The sequence below is a fragment of the Epinephelus lanceolatus genome, chromosome 16 (assembly GCF_041903045.1).
Source record: "Epinephelus lanceolatus isolate andai-2023 chromosome 16, ASM4190304v1, whole genome shotgun sequence".
NCBI classification, from domain to species: domain Eukaryota; kingdom Metazoa; phylum Chordata; class Actinopteri; order Perciformes; family Serranidae; genus Epinephelus; species Epinephelus lanceolatus.
Genome location: NC_135749.1, coordinates 23987580 through 24004650, shown reverse-complemented (window position 1 = coordinate 24004650; position 17071 = coordinate 23987580). Strand labels below are relative to the sequence as shown.

The window sequence follows — 17071 nt, the reverse complement described above, 5'->3', positions numbered from 1 at the left end:
AGTTAAGCCTTTATGTTATAAGGCCCGTTTCCACCGCAGGAACTTCGGGGTAAATTTACGGGGCCGGGGCCATTGGTGCGTGTCTCCACTGCAGGAACCACCCCCGAAGGACAGAGTTGAGGAACTTTTACAGGGGCTAAACAAGTCCCTGCCTCGGAGTAGATACTCAGAACGGCCCCGAAAAACTCCTGGCTGGGGCTTGGGGGTTACTTGGTGCTGATTGGATATACTCAAGGAGGGATGTGACGTCAACAGAAAGCAACAAAATAGCCGGCAGTTTTAAAACTCAGCAGACAAGGGTTAGCTCGTTCATAGCTTCCACCGCCATGTAAACAAACTCAATAACCGGTCCGTGAAAAACATATTTTTTCCAGCGGATATCTTAGTTACAACATGATTGAGCTAGCAAAGCAGTTTTGTGTTGCTATGTGTGGTATTTATTCAGTTTTGGGAAATCACAATGTCTAGAAAGCATCAGTTGCTGCAGCTGACAAGGACAGCTAACAGCAGCAGCAAAGCTAACATCAGGACGTCATCTGTTAAAAGCCTCCCGTTGTCGGAAACAACATGAAACTACTCCAGTTAGCTCAATCATGTTGTAACTAAGACATCCGCTGGAAAAAAATATTTTTTTCACCGATCACTTTGTGAGTTTAGTGAGTTATTACAGACACCGCTATCAGCTAACAGCTAACAGCGTCAGCGTCCCTACGCCACTACGTTGCCCCGGTCAAAATGGTCGCGCAATGATTACGTCACATCCAGAGCCCGGTAACTTTACAGGAACCTTCCTCTTACCCCGCTCTCTCAGTGGAGACACGGCGGTTGAGAGGGCCGAGCGAGAGGACGTTCCTGTAGTAGTTCCTGTCCCCCAAATAGTACCAGGAACTTCTTCAGTGGAAACGGGCCTATTGTTATGATGCAGCACCTGACCTACTTTATCCCCGGGTGACTGCCCCATTTTGAGCACACACAGATATAAATGTCATGCAACCTTTGCTTTTCCCATTGCATCTGTTGGCACCCATGCTCTTCCTCCTCATCAATTCCTAAGTATAAACATTCTTTTACCCGATTAAGAATGGTGAGGGGTGCCAGCAGCATGGCTAAATATAAGCCTGAGACCAGGGTGGGTGTATCTGTGCTGTATGTACTATCATAATGGCACCGACAGTGACTTTTTGTTCCTTTCCAAACCAAGCCTGGATCGTTTATTATTAGACTGTATTTGCGTTTCAGTTTTTCTCCCTCTGGCAATGGCTCCATTTCAAAGTATGGGTCATTAGAACCAGCGATCACTTGGTGGGAGCTGAATCTGAAAGGTTGGGGCGGTCTTATTATAGCTGAAGAGCTTCTGTAATTGTACCCCCTTCTAGGACAATATACAGTCTTTCCAAGCGTCCTGACATCTGTGAGTGGGTTATTATTCGGGGGTTTAATAACACTGTAGCCATTTTAAGTCAACGCTGTACAACAGAGCAGTTTACACCCTAAACTAACCATCTATAACTATGTGTACTGAAAAGAGATTTAGTGTTGAGACAGTAACATGCCCTTAAAGGGATTTATGAAGTGGGGTTGTATGGGGTACCTATACAGTTCTTTCCGCATGCATTCAGTTTCAAGAAGTGGCAGGAGTACTGTCACGGAAGTTCAGCAATGTACCGTGGAGGGGGCGGCAGCAAAAATGTATTCTAGGCACCTAAAAAAATCATTTTATCAGTTTATGTATATGCTATACTGATAGTATTTTCACCACTTACCTTTCCGTCAGACAGCCCGTTCTGATGGGGAAATCGTTAAGGGCTTCAGTTCTCCATTTTTCAAAGCCACCAGACTCTATTGACAAAAACAGCAATTTTGGCTCGCCGAACACTGGAGCTGCTGGTCTACCGCTGCCTTGATTGGTTAGTTAGTTTGTGTCATTGTGTGACTTGAACTAACGCTTTAAAACACCAATGTCACAGAATTACACAAACAAAATTACTGATCACTGATTTAGGCACAGTAGCAGCTTCTGTGTGGAGCGATGTTAAATCCATGTTTTTCTCAGTGGACTGATATTGATTTTCAAGGTGGCTAAAATTGGCTTAGCTTCCATGTTGGACTCCAGTTTGCTTCTCCAAACTGAGGCATGCTGACTGACATTTACTGTACGGAATGCACTGACCATGGTTCAGTACCTCATATGACCCCACTTCAAAAGGTCTGAACTATCCCTTTAATGTCTCATTTAGAGTAATTTGTCTGGATGAGTAATAGCCGGACTCACAAGTTAATAACGAATAATGAAATAATTCTAGTTAAAGATGCAGTAATATAGATGTTCTTACAGTTTTTTATACATGGACTGTAATGGCATTTTGTTAACTGTCAGCTATTTATACATATACATGCCATGGACCCATCGAGTATGAAGTCATGGGTCCTGTTCAAAGGGCATGCAGAGAATCACCAGTACACACGCTTCGTGTTATTCTAGGCCCTACTTGAGGGCTTTTTAAATCTTAAAGGGGAGCTACATCCATTCTCAAAATTCATGTATGTAATTCCTATGCTCTAAAACAGTCCAAAAACATTAGTAAGCATGATCAACTTTCTCCCACATCCAAAAACTAGAGTGCTAAAACTCAAATGTGTGATGTCATCAAAGTCTGGAAGTCTTGTGTTTAGATTTCGTTACTGCCTACGCCACTTTGGCTTGAAGGTCAAAGGACCCTGGCCTGCGCACAATTATTATGTCCACAGTCTCCCTAGCTGCTCGCTAGTCATGTTAGCAGTTGTGTTGGCACAGTTGGAGATATAGCTGTCAGCAGAATTTAACACGTCTTCCACAGGGCAAAAGGAGGAACGGTCACTCAACATTTTGTCCAACTCGTCACAGAATGGGTTAAAGTGTCACCAAAACAATCGCTGTGTCCTGTATTGATGACATACTCCTTGTTGGGGACACATCAAGATACATTAGCATTTGTACTCCAAAAGATAAGTGGTAAAATGCATCCCACATGACACTGGCAAGTGGTTTGAGTGATCAGATCCCAGTGCATTTCAGTGGTCATTTACACTTGTACACTTGCGATCGCAAGAGTTAATGCAAATTCAGCCAATCCTTGTGAGTTCTGCATGACCTTGCAATTTTGTCAAATCACTGCAATTTACAAGGGGTAAAATCTAATTTAATTGTAGAGCTGTGCGTAGCATATTGATTCTCTCAGCCCCTCTCTCTCTCTCTCTGTTTCTCATGAGACTGCTGCTGCGAGACCGGAGCTCTGTACCTGCGACAGACTCGAACAGGGCTAACTGTTGGCATCTCAAAGCTAACATTACTCAACGATTATTAACAGGTGTAACAACAGACTCAAGCCAGTTGTGAGATTGACGGCTCAGAGTCAGTGTCAACTGCTGCTGCGGGGCTTCTGCCCAAGCAGCAAAATATGGCGAGTAGGGATGAGATCACATTGTGCTGCGGTAGTTTGTGTTAACCAGGCAGAGAGAGCAGGAGGAGACTGCACTGTGAGCACTGTGTCAATAACAGCTGATAGGTGGTAATCAGTGAAATTAGGTATTTCAGGCTGCAACAATCCCAAAATCAGCATGCAAAATCCTGAAAGGAATGGTATCTAGCACTGTTCACTTGTGATCGGATTACTCAAGACACATGTTAATACCAGGTGTAAACAGGGCCTGAGAGCACCCAGAGGAATGTTCTGAATACATGGGTACATTTTCTGTTTCAGAACTGAGAACACAACAATAAAATAAAGCTCATTTGGGTAAAAAAAAGAACATTCTGTGGGTCCACAAAATCAGGTTTCCATTAATTTTCTGTGGAGCAGCTCCAGACACAATATTTGTTGACATCACAAGTTGGAGACTTACCTCTCTGGTTTCTGGCTTTGAGAGAGAGAAGCTCATGTTCAAGAATATTGATTGAACTTTCTTAAGCCGTGGAAGTAACTTATTGGAATTCCTTTAAGCATCAGTCTTTGTCAGTTTTAAGGAACAGACGCCATTTTAACATGGAAACATGATAGCCTCTAGACCCTCTGAGTCTTTGTGCCGTATAATATAAATTGTGGAAAGGAATGTAGATTACCAGCACTTAGACCAAGCCCAATACATGTGTACTGTAAATCTGTGTATTTACTCTAAAGAGAATATTAATAGATATTAACATCTTTTCACCTTTTATCAGAAAAGTCCCGGTGCTCCCCGCCCCACACAAGAATAAAACAATCTGTATAATTTCAGTTATTTATGTTACTGTTTTTGCATATGAATGAGGTAGCGCTATGACGCAACTGTTTAAAAGGCTAGTAGGGGGGAGCATTCCAGGGCTTAGCCTTCCTGAATGAAGTGCGTTGGCGAATGCAACCTAAGCTAATCCCTCCCTTATTCCAAGAGGCTTTGTTGGGTATGTGAGCAGTCATGCTCCTGTTCAGCAGTCACAGCTACCCAGCTTCCACTGGGGTTACTGCAGGGTACAGTTCAAGGGTATGGATCATTGGTCAAGCCACATGCTGGTAGAAATGGCTCATGTTAATTCTGATTTGGGATTATTGTAGATGGGGATGTTGCATATTGCTAAAGCCTTTCTAAATGTTTTTTCTTCGAGGTTGGTTTGCTTACTTCCTGATGGCAAAATAATAAATGTGTTGATGTGGGAAATGAGAAAAGAAGGAAAACCTGGTAAAAGAAGTGTTACCTCAGAATGTCGGAGGATAGTATGCAAATGCTATCCTTTGATCCAAATACATGACTCCCCTCATTTCATCTCCCACTCTCATGTCACCTCAAGTGCTAGCGTTTCCTGTATCTAGTATGGCTCAAATCACATAAGCAATGTTGAAGTGTGCAGCCAATTATGCATACAGCTTTCTGTGCCTTTTTTAGAGCTTCGACACTTGAAGGTGCTGAAGTCTGAGGAAGGTGAACTGTCTTGCCTATCGAACACGTCCTCTCACTTTTAGCTTAAAGCTGACATGAATTCAAGCTAAGCAGGACTGACTTAAGCACTGCAGTAATGAGCTCAACAGACAAGGAGCAAATAGGAATAGTACTCTGTGAAATAAATCTTCTTCCCTGTGGAGAGACACCACAGTGTTAGAGCTCTGTAGGAAGTCATCACATCTAGTAATGGTTCTAGAGAGAGATTACACTTGCAGCAAACCACTGCTGTTTTCATTTGTTGTGTAGCTCCAGGCTTGATCGCCTGTCTGTTGTATCTCAGTTAACTGTGGATCATTATATGTAGTCACCAGATCCCCATGCAAGTTCTGTGGGTTTAATATTAGCCACTTAAATAGGTGACAATCTCAACCTGGGGCTGATACACAGACATAAGAAGCGGAGAAATGAGCTGACATTCTGGTACTAATGCTTTCCCACACTAATAAGACAGGCCACTTCACTAATTAGTAGGGATGGGCAGCACAAGCAAAAACACTATTCGAAAATCATGGCAACTATTCGACAATTTTTCGAATAATTTGTTGTAGACTTGTGATACGCAAGCTTTGCCTCACAGAGTTTGCACTGCACCTCATTTTTGTTTATTTTGTCGAAGTTGTTCCACACGGAACTTTTTGATGACAGTAGTAGTCTCTGCATGTTTCTCCTGTTTGTAGAAGAGCATCAAACTAGCTGGGGTCCGTTTCACAAAGCAGGTTCAACAAACTCTGAGTCTAATCCTGAACTCTGAGTTGATCTACTCTGAGATAGGAAACTCTGAGTTTCCGGTTCCAGAACAGCTGATTTGAATCAGTTTAATCAACTCAGAGTAGTTTCACCTGGAGTTAAGCGCGTGCACCACAACTATAAAAAGCCACCATCAATGGAGCCCCGATTCGACGAGTCACCATGGCAACAGGGACGGGGAGGGCTGCGTTTTTCACCCCACTAGAATTAGAAATCTTAATGCGCTCATACGGCGAGTTTGCGCACGTTTTCAAAAAGAAGTACAACACCGCTGCAGCTGCAAAAGAGAGGGAGACGGCATGGGAGAACATTGCTGCTCGGGTCAATGCGTAAGTTTAAATGTAGTCCTTTGCAATCACAATAATATTACAGGGGAAAACTGCTTGAATGGTGGCCTATTGATTTATTTCATTTAGGTGCAATCCCGCAGGGGAGAAGCGCACTTGGCAGCAGTTTAGGATGAAATATAAAAACATTGTTCAAACAGGTAAGGCTCAGCATAATCTCATGGGGGTACCTCATTCTGATCATGTTTTACATTGTAAAGTAAATATTAAGTGGCTGTTTGACTGTGCAGTTGTTTTATCCCCAACATAATGCTGTTTTCACACACATAAATGTCTTCTCATCTATATCATGTTCTGTTAAATAATTAAGCCTATTTAAACTAACACAGACTTCTACTCAGCCAACAGAAAGAAGGCAGAAAAGTGTGCCCGTAAAACGAGCACACTTTTCTGACCGCCCTGCATACAGTTGCCTTACTCAAGTGCTCAGCATCTCCGACATTGTCCAAAAACTTCCATTTGCAAAGAAACGCAGCGCAACACATAATATCTGCTGGGATGTGAGAGCATGAGTACGATTGGTAATGTTGCAAATGTAAGGACGGATTAGGTTGTGTATATAGATGATGGACTGTGACGTGAAACGGTACAGCTCAAAAAGATAATTGTGTGGAAATGCTAAAACATCTATGTGCAGTCTGATATCCATCTCCCGACGAATATTTAATTCTCTGCGCAGTAATGCTGCACCTTCATCCACAGGGTCGTTATCAAAAGGACATGCCATGTTAGTGAAAAAAGTCGCCACCTACTGTGCCTAATGGACTTCTAATATACTGACTCTGATTTTTTAAAATGACAGACGGCAGAACTAGGCTACGCCAAAACTCGCCTGCTGACTGAATGAATGAGGAAATCAAATGGAGTGTGTGGCTCTGAAAGAGGGCGGAGACAGAGAGAAACTCGAGGTTCATTGACAAAAACCTGGTCCCGACCAGGTTAGGTTCATAGAGTCTGTTACTACGGTAACTGACCGAGAGCTTAAGTTACCTCTCTCTCTGAAACAGGCTAGAGTTACTCCTCTTTCTCTGGTTTGAGTTACCTCCCTTTTTGAAACGGAAAACTCAGAGTTTCCCTCATTTCAGGGTTAACAGACTCTGAGTTTTCACTAAACCTGCTTTGTGAAACAGACCCCTGGTAGCCCATCTCACACCGCTGTAGCAATCCTATACTGCCCTCGTGCAGTTAGGAGCTGAATTGCATGTCAAATAAAGGGGGGGAACAAGACGGCGAATAGTAATAGTTGCATTAAAAAATCGATTTTTCAAAAATAAAACGACTATTCGAAATTCGAAAATCGAAAATCGTGACCCATCCCTACTAATTAGAGTCAGTGATTACGTATCAGCGATGCAGTGGTTAATTTTTCCTGTTAAAATGACCAAACAGAATGTAAATATCACACCAAAACAGCACTGTTTGATTGAACTTGTGGGTCTTTTCTGTTATACAGCAACATTTCGGCCTCAAAATTTTGGGGAAAAAGTAACATGTATAACTGTCAGAAAAATACTTTGGCCAATCTCAGGCACTCAAATAATAATCTTTATGGGTTGTCAGGTTTTCAAGGGTTTACAGATTGAATGGTGGAAAATTCTGAGCTAAGTTAGCCTTAGCTCTGTCAGTGATCCAGATTTAGCTAGCCAACCCTCTCCACATAAACAGAGCTTTAATATCAAATATGCTTTAATTATTTTATTTATTTTAATCAGACCAACTTTCTTCAAAAGTAGCCCCTATAAACAGATTTTTAAATGTTGGAATCTTGCTAACAATAGGCAATAGGCTTCTTTCCCATTGCCAGTACACCAGAGCCATGCAGTACATGAGCAGACCTTTCTGTTTTGCTTTGTTTTTTCTGGTGGGTCACATTTGACGTCATGGACCCATTGTAAAACAGGTTAGTAAACAGTAGAAAGCAGCAGGTAGGCCAGTGAAAATGTTACAGTGGTTACCTGTTTTTATATCTGTTACTTATTTAGTCTCTCTTTCAAACTCGGATCTGACTAATTTTGATTGATGTTTAAGCACTGCTTGGATGGAGACTGACAGTATTCTGTGGTGGCACATAATTGCATCGCACCACAAAAAGGGATTAAAATTAGTACCCATCCCAGGCTCCTAGGATGTGCACTTGGCTTTAAGCCAATTTTCGTAGTGGCCAAACAGTGTCATTACACCGTCAAGTGATGCCCTTTGGCCTAAAAAGCCTTTTTCACACAGACTTACATGACAAAAGAGACGTCTGAAATTCAGGGAATAAATTTTTTTGAGCATCACAACCCCGGCAAAATGACTTGTTTCACTATTTGAATTTGATCCATTGGGCTCAATAACATTTGAAAAGTCTCTAGTGGTCTCTAGTGCACCTGCTCTTTGGGCCACACAGTGAAGAAGTAGTGCTGATCATCCAGCTAATTTTATACTCAGCAGTAGCACTTGAACTTTTTGGGCTCAATGCATCACTGAGCAACTTCCATAATGAACAGGGCTCTCCCTCCAATGTTGTATCCAGTTCTCTACACAGGTGTCATATTTATATCACTGCTGATCGATTGTACATACAAAAGCCAAGTGTTAGATGTGGATGTTAGTGGGTTTTTTGTGCAGTGGAAGGGCCTTAAGAGTGTGACAGATTACAACATTTAACCCTAACCCCTAACCCTGCTTTGCTTATATAAAAAAAGAAAAATAAAACAATCCTATATCCTGAAAATTATGAAAAGTTTAACATGACCTATAAAACAAAAATATTTTCAGTATTTTATCATTTTATAGTTTACAGTTCTTGTAGAAGTTGCAATGGGATTTTATGTCACATATGACATAAAAGGGTTAGCATTATTAAAAAACAAAAATGTTGCTGTGTAACAGGAATAAACCAGCATAGCATCACAAACCTGTGTGGGCAGCTGTGTGAGTTCAGTATTTTGTATTTGCCAAGAAATCACCTTTTATGGAAAAAAAATGCCTCTTGTTTGATAAGCCCATGCCATAAAGTAGTGGTTTATCATAGATGAAAATATTGATAATGACCTTTTTTTCCAGTTCTTCAAACTAAAATCTGAGTAGAGAGAAAAAATGAAAGATCAAATGGTATTTAATAACTTTCATTTAATAATTAAATCCCAAATGGCATTTCATGGTGAGCCACACTGCTGTCCTCGACCAGTCTTTGCTTTCCAAGTACTTACACACAGTGTCCATCACCACTTTGTCTCTCCTGCCCTTCCTCTCCCCCTGTCCCTCCCAGGACCACTGGTGTCTCCACACTCTCTCCCAAACAACCTGGATGGCAACAAGGCAGCGGAGAGAAGACCATCTAAAGTAGGGGTCAGTAGAGAAAGCAGCAGTGTCGACTTCAGCAAGGTAACCTAACCATAGTACTGAGCACAGAAAGGGTCCGTGAGTTCATCATGTCCTCCTTCAGTCTCCGGACTTCCACAGACATTTCAATGGTCTGTGTTGTAAATTCCATGTATGAGAGCGGCCATCACATTCCCATCAGCCCTTTTTACTGGGGTCAGTAAAAGGCATCTCCAGTCATTGCTTTACCTGTAATGGAGTACGAATTGATCAACAAAGTAAGAGTCTTGTACAGTTACATAACTGTGTTTAGTTTTGAAAATTCCTCCCTCGCTTTGGCCTCCATTCATCCTGACATTTTGTGCCTCATCCATTAGATAAAATGGCAGGCTGCCATAAGTAGTTACCGTTATAAAACCATCCATTATGACTGCCAAAAAATAAGGTGCAGTGTTTGGATGAGTCACAAGATACAAAAGAGGGATAAACACAAAGTCTTTTCTACACAAGGATAAAGAAATTGTTGCCATGCTCAGATCTGTAAGACAACAACAGAAAATCTTTGCTCAGTACTTTGTAGTTGTTTATGTAACTACTAACTTGCCTTGTCTGTCATTGTTATCATAGTATTCAAACGACCTGCTGACATCCCTTACATTCCTACATCTCTGTTTGCATGTGTGTCCCTCATTTTTTCTTTCTGTTTATTGTTAGCATTTATCTGTTTATCCGATTCTTTATTTCCATTTGCTGCATTGTTTTCAGGTCGACATGAATTTCATGAAAAAGATTCCTCCGGGTGCTGAAGCTTCCAATGTATTGGTGGGAGAAGTGGACTTCCTGGAGAAGCCCATAATAGCCTTTGTACGACTGTCCCCTGCGGTCCTTATCACAGGCCTCACAGAGGTGCCTGTGCCCACGAGGTACAATCATTTGGAATTCAGTGACATCATGATAACGACTTTTATTACAAGTTTATTAACACTTAAGTTATTATACTCTGGCAGCAACTTACAGCAAGCTAAGTAATTTCTAAAATATACTAATATAACTAGGGGATTTACAGTTGCTCTGACCACAGTAAATCTGTGTCCACAACACTCTTTGCCATGTCTGTAATCTCTACAGTAATAAGACTAAGAGTGTGTAGCCATGCAATTACCTCTGTGGAGCTCTGATGCTCATTACACAGCAGACCATGAGCATGTGGGTGACCCCATACACCTTACTGCAAACAGTTTTCACTCAAGTCCTCTTATCAAATGCATTCAACATGTTTAATATTCCCAAGGATACCCACTGTGCATTTTAGAGAGATATGAATGTTAATTTAGCTGTTTACAAGAAAACCCCTCAGGTGTGTTTGAGTGAAGATAGTATAAACTGTTGTGATGAGTGTTGAGGTTCGTGTTATTGATTGTGCATTTCATGATTATTTCTCTTATTCAAAGGTTTCTTTTCCTGCTTCTGGGTCCTCATGGCAAAGGACCCCAGTACCATGAGATTGGCAGATCCATGGCCACACTAATGACAGATGAGGTGAAAGAAAGAAAGATAGATCTGTTTTGTTATTTCAGTTTATGTCCTAAAACAAAAAATTATGTGGTTCAGTCTGGATTTTTCTTTTTTGCAGTGACATTTAATAACTATATCTTTAATCATCATTATGTAGATTTTCCATGATGTGGCGTACAAAGCCAAAGACCGGACAGATCTTCTCTCGGGGATAGATGAGTTCCTCGATCAAGTGACTGTCCTGCCTCCTGGAGAATGGGACCCCACGATCCGGATTGAGCCCCCCAAGAATGTTCCATCTCAGGTTAGTGATTGTCTCTGTCAGTGGTTATTTAACATGTACTTGGTGATTACTGCCTGCAAAGATATGTGTTTTACAGACATGAAAATCTAGTGTCATGTAAAACAAACATACAGAGATGAACCTGGGAGGTACTGGTGCAGTGAACGTTAACCAGCTACATGCTAATCAGCCTGCAGCACACTGACACTGCACTCACTAGACCTAAAATACAGTTTTTAGGTCTGGTCTCACAAACTGTAACCTAGAAGTTTTTATTGATTTCTCTATTTGTGTATTTCTGTGTCACACTTCACTTCATACCACTATAGTCACACTGAGAGTGCCCCCTTATGGATTTAAAGCATCATGACAGCAATGGAATTTAAATGCATGCAACAATCTGTGCGTTCCGATACCCACACTATCATACTATTTAGTATGCCACAAGAACATTTTGTATGTCCCAATACATAGTATGTTAAATGCAGTATGCCAAAAATACCACAATGTTCTACTAGCTATTCTGGCCCACAGTCCTCTGCACAGCAGAAGATGCATCATGTCAACTGAGCTGCAAACAGATGGCAGCTTGACAGCTCACTGACAGCTGGCAGAGGCCTCAACAGCAGATAAAAGTGCATTCAAGTGACCGATGACTGGATGAATAGTTACAATAAGAATGTTAATTCTTGAAGTGAAAAGAATTATCATAAAGATCGCCAACAACAAAAGGACATAATTATAAAATAACAATGACAGAGAGACGCATATGTAATTTTAATGTCGTTAATATAATGTGTTAGAATTTAACATGTATTCACTTGTAACTTAGAGTAAAAACTACATACATTGCAAAGCAGCTACAGCAAAGCTCCCTCTACTACATGCATCAGTACGGCTGCAGCTGCAGTACCTACTAAAAAGAAAAAGACTGCTTTTCAAAATGCAGCTTGTACCATATTCAAATGTCCTTTGACCTACAGATGAAAAGGAAGAGACCGACCCAACCCAATGGCACTGCGTCTCCAGCTGGAGAGCTGGAAAACGATGAGGACCATCATGCAGGGCCTGAGCTGCAGAGGACTGGGAGGTGAGTTCAACACCTTTCCTTGTCACACTGTTGAGTTTAAATGGGACTTACTCACTCCAGTAACTTTTATCAGTATAACTTGTGTTAGCCAGTTGGTTGATATTGAGGAATATTTAATAGTTTAACTGTGTCCTAGTTGAATTCACAACTTCATTAGCACAAGTAGTCATGTTTAATATGTTATGTTGATTATGTTGAGACAAATGCTTCTTGTTAACAAGCACCGCTGGAGAAATCTCGTGGAAGAAAGACCTAATTTTTTTTTTACAAACATTCCAAAATTAAGATGAGAGACAAGACATTATCAAAAGGTTTTCTTTAAACAGCAGGCAGCAATATTGCTTGATCTGTTGGCAGGTGTTTAGTAAAAACTTTGGTAATTGTTTCTATAGGTTCTTCACATATCATTGAGAAAGACTAGTGGTGTGTCTCAAATCAAATACATAGTTAGTATACTTCTATGTAGTATACTATGTGCACACTATGTACTCATTGGCGTAGTGCGCGAATTTCGACAGGGTATTGTTTAAGGATAGACCGATACATCGGCCGGCCGATATATCGGGCCGATATTTGAGTTTTTTACTTGTATCAGCATCGGCCGATACGCGCGTGTGTTCGCGGATTTATTTTTCCCTGGCATGATTTACAGACAGGCATCCATGGGCAGCTCTGTGTTGCCGGAAGACCCTGCAGCGCACATGCAGCGAATCCTACTGTGTACAGTAGTTGTTGTTTTATTTATGCTTCAGCTTAAATATTTGTTTATTTTATAAAGACATTACTGGAAGATTTAAGAGCACTGAACTCTTTTTTTTATTTGAATGTATAATAATAATAATAATAATAATAATAATAATAATTATAATAATAATATTCTACCTGTTCTACCTCAACTTTCCATCTTGTTTTAGTATTTTTTACTGTTCAATAAATGTTTCTTATTTTAAACTTGAGACCTGTAATATTTGTTATCATTGTGTCATTTTTTTTATGTAAATTGAGGGAGCAAAAGCAGTATCGGCCCCAAATATCAGCTCAAGAAAATCGGCAGTCCATAATCGGTCATCGGCTAAGGGTGATGGAAAAAAATCGGCATCGGCCCTAAAAAATCCATATCGGTCTATCCCTAGTATTGTTGTCTCAAACCAAACACGGCCGTTGTGTAGTCACCGGGAATGACGACCGCAAATGAGCTAGTTAGCAAACTAGCATTAACGTCCACATTATTGTTCGCAGTACCAACTCGTTACAGACTGCTAAATTAACCCAACAAACATACTGCTGGCTTATACTCAACAACAGTATAGTGGTGCTTAGTGTAAAAAACACATGTATTTGTACAATGCAGCGACGTTTACGGTCGCACAGTCCTTGGCCGCCATTTCCAGTTTGAAAAGTGGTCCCTCTCCTTCCGCTACGTAGCCAAGATGGCGACCATTGAGGGCGAGAAGTGTCCATAGTTCCACACTCAACTTCTTGACCGTTTTGAGTGCACCATCCGTGTCCTCACCGTGCACTGCATTTTACCATACTTCTCAGTGTGAACACACTTATGCACTCAAAATAGTAAGTCTAAGTACAGAAGTATGATTTGAGACACATCATAGAATTTAATAATAAATGAAAGGCTTCTTCCTACATAGAGAATTGTGAAACAGCCACCTCCCGCAAATTCTGTCCCGCCTCCACCTCTCGACAAAACTGACAAGTGTCTTAATGGAAGACATCTTTCCACAACTGCGCAGCTCTATGCAGTTCAGTAAAGTTGGAAAGATATTCACAGATTCCAACTTCCTGGATCAATACTCATAAGCAAAACACTGTTAAAACACAAACAACGTCCCTTTCTAACTGTAGTAAGGTGACAACAAGCCTCAACCTAATTTTTCAAGGAGCCCTCCTCTGAGCTGGACAGATAATGTTGATCTTTGTGTGCAGGCAGCTGTGAGATAAATGCGCAGGGACTGTCTACAGAGTGCAACACAGAGAAGGGATAACCTACCACAAAAATATTTAATAACTGCATTCTTATACAGTACAATGTCTCCAAAATGACCTCACACTTCAATGGTCTTCTTTTGGTTGTACTAGATTTAGACTGGAAAAATGTGCTTTGGGGAATTTTTATTGATATTGTTATCCGAAAGATACACCTTGATTTTGAAATTCCCATGGCACGTCTGTGTCACTTTCTTCCTAAGCATTCAAACAGTGCTAGTGGCCGAGCACCAGGCAGATAATGGTAAGCAGCCAAGAAAAGACAGTGGGGATATTTACTGATATCGTTTCATCTGGATCACAGGCACCTGAATTGAATCAGATTGAAATTGTATTGTGGCAGACTTAGTGATATCAGCAAATATCATATTGTTGTCCAAAGAGTCAATATAATGTTGTATTGTGATGAAACTTGTGATTTACACACCTAGTTCTTAAATACATTGCTTGTAAGAACGTGTTCACTTGAGCTAGTGAAAGCCAGTTGAACCAAGATACACATGAACGTGTGTGCACATGATCAGGATTGAACCACCTCCGCCTCATTTTGAGCCAAGAGAAACCCTGGAAATGTAAAAAGGTTCAAACCCAACACCACTGACTGTATTAGCAGGTACATGTCTACTGTACTCTGTGAACTCAGATGCTGACATTTATGGAGAACTCATGCTGGCTCTCTGGAGCTCAGGCCACACAGCAAGGACAAGTTGTGTTTATTTGAAACCCCAGACAGACAGACAGACAGACACACACACACACTCACACTCTCTGCACACATACACATCAGTTGTGAGGCACTGTATTATTTACAGATTCACTCACTTGCTTTTCACCGCTACTATAAAAGGCTCATGCTACGAGGGAGCTACTGGAGGACAAAGGCGTGTAAGAAGCTGGTGTAAAGAAAGCTATCAGAAATGGGCTGTATAGAAGAGACAGCAGGGGTTGTGGAGGCAGGCAATAGAGGTTATTCAAGAGGTGTGGGGGAAAAGAAAATGAAAGAAGACCTCACAGCAGAGCAATTGAAAAGGTGTCAGAGGGAAGACAGGAAGATATACAAGGTGACAGATTGAATCCCTCAAAGAAAAGAGAGGCGGAAATGGAAAGATGAAGGCAGCAAGATCACAGTGCCATCTAGGTTTTGGGGTCAAATATTATAAAAAAGAATACTTCTGAAGGGGGATTTCTGAAATCTCAGTGTAATTGATGGAAAACTGCTTCATATTAAGTTTCTGTGAAAATTCAAGTATTAAAAACTACCTTTCCCCTCTTCCAGGATATTCGGAGGTCTGATCCTGGACCTCAAGCGGAAGTTACCTTTCTACTGGAGCGACATCAGAGACTCCTTCAGTCTGCAGTGTCTAGCCTCCATCCTGTTCCTCTACTGCGCCTGCATGTCCCCTGTCATCACATTTGGAGGTCTGCTTGGGGAGGCAACTAAAGGCAACATAGTAAGTCTGAAAGCTTGGCCCTTAAAACTCACTGCTTTTCATGAACACAGCGAGAATTTAGCATCTAACCCCTGGTTGTCTATGGACCATATTGTATCAAATGAGATATACAGGACCTTGTACAGTACTGATCGTATGTCCCGCTACCCCTTAGTTACTGTTGCTAGGTCAGACAAGCTTGATAAAAGGAAACATGACAGTGCTGGTTCTGCTTAGCTGGGTGCCACAGTTTCTGGGAGTGTCAGGCAAGATAGCTTTAAGAAGCCGACAGGAAGGACTAAAGTATGTGATGTTAACTAAACTGAACAAGGCAAAACAATGCAAATGAAGCCATTTTGGTATCAACGAAAAGGGACAAGAAGGGGCCAAGGATGACAGCACTATGGATGCATTCACACTGGCGCTATTTTGTCTGCTTTAAATGAACCCTGGTCCGCTTCCACTGACAGTTTGGTTCGTTTGGAGTGGTGTGAACGCTCATTTGAACTGGAGTAGTGAGGAAGAGCAGGTGCTTATTGATATATGGTCATGGGACTATATATCGCAGTTGCTGGCTGCTGGCTGAAGGGGATGGATTTCCGTTTTCAATCCTCGCCAATTGATGAGCCGCGTTTACTTCTTTTTTTCTTCCTGGGCAGTGGTCGTTTCGGTCAATATCGCCTCCAAATGAGCAGCTGTTGTAACTGCGTGACACTGTCCAGGAAGTTTAGTCCGCTTTGAAAAGTGCAGTGTGAAAGTGAACCAAACCAAACAAAGGTGTAAAATTTTTCAGTATTCCCTGCCCAACCGAACCAAGTCCCCTGGACTATCCTCGTGTGAATGCACCCTAAGGCCCTGTTTAGAGGACAACGGTTTCTCTAAAAGCAGAAAAATCTGTCCTTTGCATTTTAAAAAACGTATGCGTTTATATGACGACATTACTGAAACGATCCCCTTTCACACGGAGCCGCAAAATCTACTGGAAACGCTGTAGTATGCACGCCAGGCCAATGGGTGGCAGTGTAAATTTGCAAAGCAACACCACGGCATGACGCCACGCGCCTGTGCTGAAGCGCCTTCCTCTACAACGCGGTGATTACAAACCAAAACAAAGAAGACACAATGGTGAAAGCATGCACAGATAACTTTGTCTGGATGGACGACGAGGTGGAGTTGCTACAGTAACAGATCACCAACGGAGCTCGGCATTGTTGTTGTGACAGTCGACTTTCTCACGCATGCCTAGTGACTGGAACCGTAATGCGCATTTGCGAAACAACGGAGGCGCTGCCGTTTCCAAAAAAAAAGTCGACCGTCACAACAATGCCGAGCTCTGTTGGTGCTGCTCACCCTGTTGGTTTGAAGTGAAGTGTAGATCTGTTAGTGTAGCAACTCCACC

At 41.6% G+C, this 17071-nt stretch overlaps 1 protein-coding gene across 11 annotated transcripts in view; it reads left to right on the top strand.

The window, feature by feature from the left end:
• LOC117263858 (sodium bicarbonate cotransporter 3-like) overlaps positions 1–17071 on the top strand; it is a 66947-nt gene that overhangs the window by 32235 nt on the left and 17641 nt on the right. For 6 of the 11 annotated variants that reach the window (XM_033637547.2, XM_033637544.2, XM_033637552.2 and 3 more), the window contains 6 exons: positions 9301–9416; positions 10119–10276; positions 10805–10892; positions 11026–11172; positions 12135–12241; positions 15519–15693. In XM_033637547.2, coding sequence (XP_033493438.1) covers positions 9301–9416; positions 10119–10276; positions 10805–10892; positions 11026–11172; positions 12135–12241; positions 15519–15693 — 791 coding nt within the window. The remainder of the gene's footprint in view (positions 1–9300; positions 9417–10118; positions 10277–10804; positions 10893–11025; positions 11173–12134; positions 12242–15518; positions 15694–17071) is intronic. The other 5 variants (XM_033637546.2, XM_033637553.2, XM_078175653.1 and 2 more) reach the window with 2 other exon arrangements.